The sequence below is a fragment of the Hippocampus comes genome, unplaced genomic scaffold, assembly GCF_001891065.2.
Source record: "Hippocampus comes isolate QL1 unplaced genomic scaffold, H_comes_QL1_v1.1 scaffold269, whole genome shotgun sequence".
NCBI classification, from domain to species: domain Eukaryota; kingdom Metazoa; phylum Chordata; class Actinopteri; order Syngnathiformes; family Syngnathidae; genus Hippocampus; species Hippocampus comes.
Genome location: NW_017805376.1, coordinates 65,346 through 70,132, shown reverse-complemented (window position 1 = coordinate 70,132; position 4,787 = coordinate 65,346). Strand labels below are relative to the sequence as shown.

Sequence of the window (4,787 nt, the reverse complement as noted above, 5' to 3'; positions counted from 1 at the left end):
ATATATATATCACTGAAATACATTTCCAAATATTTTGCTTTCATGGCTCTCTTCGTCAAAAAGATTCCTGACCCCTGATTTAGGTTGTTGCATCAACCATGTATGTTTTGGGAACGTGGGAGGAGACCGGAGTACCCGGAGAAAACCCACACAGTCACGGGGAGAACATGAAAACTCCACACAGAAGAGCCGGAGCCGGAATCAAACCCTGCACCTCTGCACTGTGAGGCCGACGCACTAACCAGTCGAGCACCTGACTGACAAAAGCAATAATAAATGAAAAATAATGAAAATTAATCAATGCAAATCAGACAGTGCTTTTTCATTGAGGTGCTATATGTCATAAATTTTTATCAGGTAGCAACCGCATCTTAAATTTTTGAATAATGTGTGCAACTGCAGTCACAGGAACATCAAACTGCCTGGAGATTGTATTATAGCCTTTACAATTAATATGCTTGACACCTGTGATGCTTATTAGAGGACATTCCTGAGTTAGTCATGTCCCTTTGTTCAAACAATTTAATAACTTTTCTTTGGGTACCATCTTTTATGTACAGGCTTGTTTCATGAGTTTATCAAAGTAATTGTTGAATAAGAATTCAAAATCTCAAATTTTCATTGGTTGATTTTAATTTCGGTGGAACAGACTGGTTATCACATCCGCCTCACTGTGCAGAGCATATGGGTTCAGACCTGGGCTCCGAGCTTCCAGTGTAGGCTTTGCATCTTCTCCTTGTGCCTGCCGAGGTTTTCTCTGGGTACTCTGATTACCTCCCACATTCCAAAAAACATGCATTGAACACGCTAAACTGTTCATTGGTGTGAGTGTGAATGGCTGTCTATTTGTTCCCTGCGATTGGATGGCATTCAGTTCAGCGGTTCCCCACCTCTCGTTCCAAAGACAGCTGGACCCGGCTCCACATCACCCTCGCAAACCTAGAGTGGGCCACCTTTCCGGCGGTGTTGCTTGGGGTGTCTCGATACAACTTTTTCACTTTGAATACGATACCGACATTGCAGCCTGGAGTACTGTCCGATTACCGGTATTTATCCAATATGATATCAACAGGAATGATACATGCACTTATTTTTTTACTGTAAAATCTTTGAAGAGACTTCATCAAGTGATACTATTCAAACAAAAAATAGTCAGCAACAGTCGGGATGAGAAAATATGACCCATTTATTCCAAACATTAGGGTTACATCAGTTCAACCTCGAAAGAGAAATTGTTCTGCACTTGATTAAAATAATTATAAATTATAAATACCGTATTTTCCGCACTAAAAGACGCACTGGATCACGAGGCGCACCTTCAATGAATGGCTATTTTGTAAATGTTTTTCATACATTGGATGCCTCGCATTATAAGGCGCAATCTACAATGCCTCCACTAGATGGTGCCACGCTCCTTCATTCAACTTGAGAGGCGTTCTTGACCACCTCTGAAAAATGTAAATTAACTATTACTGTACTTAAATGAAACTACGAAAATTGAAAATAATGCATCAAAACTGAAAATCAAGCGAGGAAATCATAAAATAAATTCTATATCCCCCCTACAGAATTTATTTTGGGATTTCCTCGCTTGATTTTCTTCGTGGTTTCATTGAAGTAATGATTGATTTACGTTTTTCGGAGGCGGTCATGAACGCCTAATGCATCCACTAGATGTAGCTACGCTTCTTCCGTTCAACTCGAGAGGCGTTCATGACCGCCTCCAAAAAACGCATTGGCATTTCCTTGATCATAGCGCCACGACCACTACGATCAGATGTCAGTAGTAGTTATTTATTCCTTTGTTGTGTATTCACAAATGATGAAATCACAAGATAAATTCTGTAGGGGGTGGCTATAGAATTTATTTTGTGATATCCTCGCTTGCTTTTCAGTTTTGATGTATTATTTTCAATTTTTGTAGTTTCATTGAAGTAATCGTTAGTTTACGTTTTTCGGAGGTGGTCTTGAATGCCTCTCGAGTCGAACGGAAGAAGGCACGGAGACAGACAAAGACGTACCTGTATTTGTTGAGACTGTTTTAAAAAATGAACACCACAGCTCTCCTTTTTTCGGAGCTGCAACAAAAACTTATTGAATAAAGCAGCGACACAGTTCACTGAACCAACAGCAAGTTATAACGTTGGAAGCATGTCTCCAGGAAGGAGCCATCTTGGAGTCGATGTATTACCATAATGACCATGCAAAAGACACACTGGATTTTAAGGCGCTCCGTGAGCTTTTAAGAAAACTGAAGACTTTTTGGTGTGCCCTATAGTGCGAAAAATACGGTAATTATAAAAATGAGTAAAATTACCGATGACAATGTATATGTTGATTTCAGGAGCTGGACCTCCCCTTGCTGAAGGTGTCTGCTCCAGAATTAGTGTCTGGAGTATCTGGAGAGTCTGAACAGAAGCTCAGGGAGCTCTTTGATCTTGCTGTGGTTGAGCTGCTTTATTTGAAGTTTATTTGACAAATCACATTGAACTAAATGTCTTAAGTTATTGTGTTAATCTGTTTGGCGCCTTTCTCCTGCAGAGCTCAGCTCCATGTATCCTGTTTATTGATGAGATAGATGCTATAACACCAAAGAGAGAAATAGCCTCCAAAGACATGGAAAGGAGGATTGTCGCCCAGATCCTCACCTGCATGGATGGTACAAGCATACATACATATATAAATACATACAGTGATCCCTCGCTACTTCGCGGTTCACTTTTCGCGGTTTCAGTGCATCGCGGATTTTTCAAAAGCATTCATAAAAAAATAAATAAATAAATAAAATAAAATTAAAAAAAAAATTAAAAACTCAACTCAACTGTATTTACAGAGCACTTTCAAACAGCCATCGCTGCATACAAAGTGCTGTACATGGAGAAATTTAACATATACAACAAACAGCAAAGCAAATCGGTAATAAAGACGGTAGAAAGCACCAAACAGCAAAACCAAGAACAAATCTAAGTCATGCTGAGTCAAATGCCAAAGAATACAAGTGAGTTTTGAGGCGGGTTTTGAAGATGGGCAGTGAGGAGGCTTGTCGAATGATCAGTGGGAGGTCATTCCTGAGAGAGGGACCAGCAACAGAAAAGGCTCGATCCCCTCTGAGCCTCAGTTTAGTTCTTGGTACTTCTAATAATGTCTGGTCCGCAGACCTGAGGCGCCGGGCAGGTGTGTAGGGGCGGATGAGCTCAGAGAGGTAAGGTGGCGCGAGGTCATTCAGAAAAAGCGAAAATGCCGCAAAAGATCCGCGAGAGGCAGCGAAAGTCAGCAAAACAACAGCGAGTCACATTGAGCAACATATAGCAAGCAATACAGTACATGTATGTTTCATGTTCATGTTTACTGTATTTTGTTATTTATACACTAACCTAACCTAACTTGGGTGTGTGTGTGTATGTGTGTGTGTGTGTGTGTGTGTGTGTGTGTGTGTGTAAAAAAAAAAAAAAATCCTCCTCTCACTCCTCGGGTGGTGTCCGTCCGACATTCAGCTCGGGTCCTCTACCATGCACACCATTAATGTGAATGGTTTTCCGTTCCTCACTATTGCTAAAAATCCAGCCGGGTCCATACGTGGAGTTGCTGCTGGCGAGCTTGCACCCTGCTCAGTAGCCTTCTCGCTTCCTTTCTGGTGTCTCCCGCAGCGTATTTTAACGCGAACGTAGCATGGCGCATGTCAAAGTGCCGCTTTACATTCGACCGTTTCATCGATGGTATTTTGTCATTGCAAATTAGACACACCGCAGAACCTGTTCTCTCCACAAAGGCGAATCCTTTGGTCCATTCGTCCTCAAGTGTAGCATACTCGTCATCTTTTTTTCTTTTCACCATCTTATTCGTCGAAGGATTAGCTTTGAGCTAATGACCGAGCGGGCTGATTCAAAAGGGGGCGTTTATCTGTTTCCCGGCCAACGTGGGCCAGTATCATCCAATTAAAATCATGGATAATTGCTCCTCCAGCCAACTGCAGCCCTGAACAGGACATGAGCAATGAAAAATCGATGGATGGATTAAACAAAAGAAAATATTTTGTTTTATCTGCGAGCCAGATGCAATCATCAAAAGAGCCACACCTGGATCGCGAGCCCTAGTATCCCGACCCCTGATCTATACATGCATATATATTATTTCTTCTTTATTTGTGCTTGACGTGGAAATTACATTCTTGACGCTGAGTGGCTGTCCCTGACAAGGGACACACTGGACCCACGTGGGTCGGCCTGAAATACTAACGGAAACAGTCATGGAATGCCCACCTCTGGTTAATTCATCATTCTATTGGATGTTTGTATGGCAAGCTTAAAGTACAACTGCTGCCCTGCACATCTTACTGCATCAGTCAATCGTTTGTTCATACATACCTGTGCTGCTCCGTTATAGCAATAACTCTCATATGAAGATAAAAAAAGGATGCGGGCTCAAGCTTTGATTTATTTTTACTTAACCTTACGCTGCTCAACTCGTGTCATTGGCTGCATCTTTACACTGCGGTTTCTCATGAAGAAGGATGTATCTAGGCTATTAGAACAATGAACACATAGGACTGTATGGGCTCTATTTTCGTACACAGAGTGTGTGCGCTCGGGATAAAAATTGCCGCATCTTGCTTTTTGTGCTGGGGCAAGTCTAGTTTACCATATTTGGGAATTTGGCAGACTATGCTATATGTTAATTTTCTCGAACGGGCGGTGTATTTCTGGGCCCATCCTGGCCATCGCAGCCAGTAGCATCATCTCCAACCATTCGTCCCCACCCGACCCCCGCTATCGTCTCCCCCGCCTCCA

The 4,787-nt window shown here is 42.1% G+C and overlaps 1 protein-coding gene across 7 annotated transcripts in view; it reads left to right on the top strand.

Annotated features, from left to right (window-relative positions):
* The window catches only part of nvl (nuclear VCP like), a 77,735-nt gene that overhangs the window by 28,090 nt on the left and 44,858 nt on the right, over positions 1–4,787 (top strand). For all 7 annotated transcript variants that reach the window (XM_019872091.1, XM_019872087.1, XM_019872090.1 and 4 more), the window contains 2 exons: positions 2,345–2,446; positions 2,542–2,659. In XM_019872091.1, the coding sequence (XP_019727650.1) occupies positions 2,345–2,446; positions 2,542–2,659 (220 nt within the window). The remainder of the gene's footprint in view (positions 1–2,344; positions 2,447–2,541; positions 2,660–4,787) is intronic.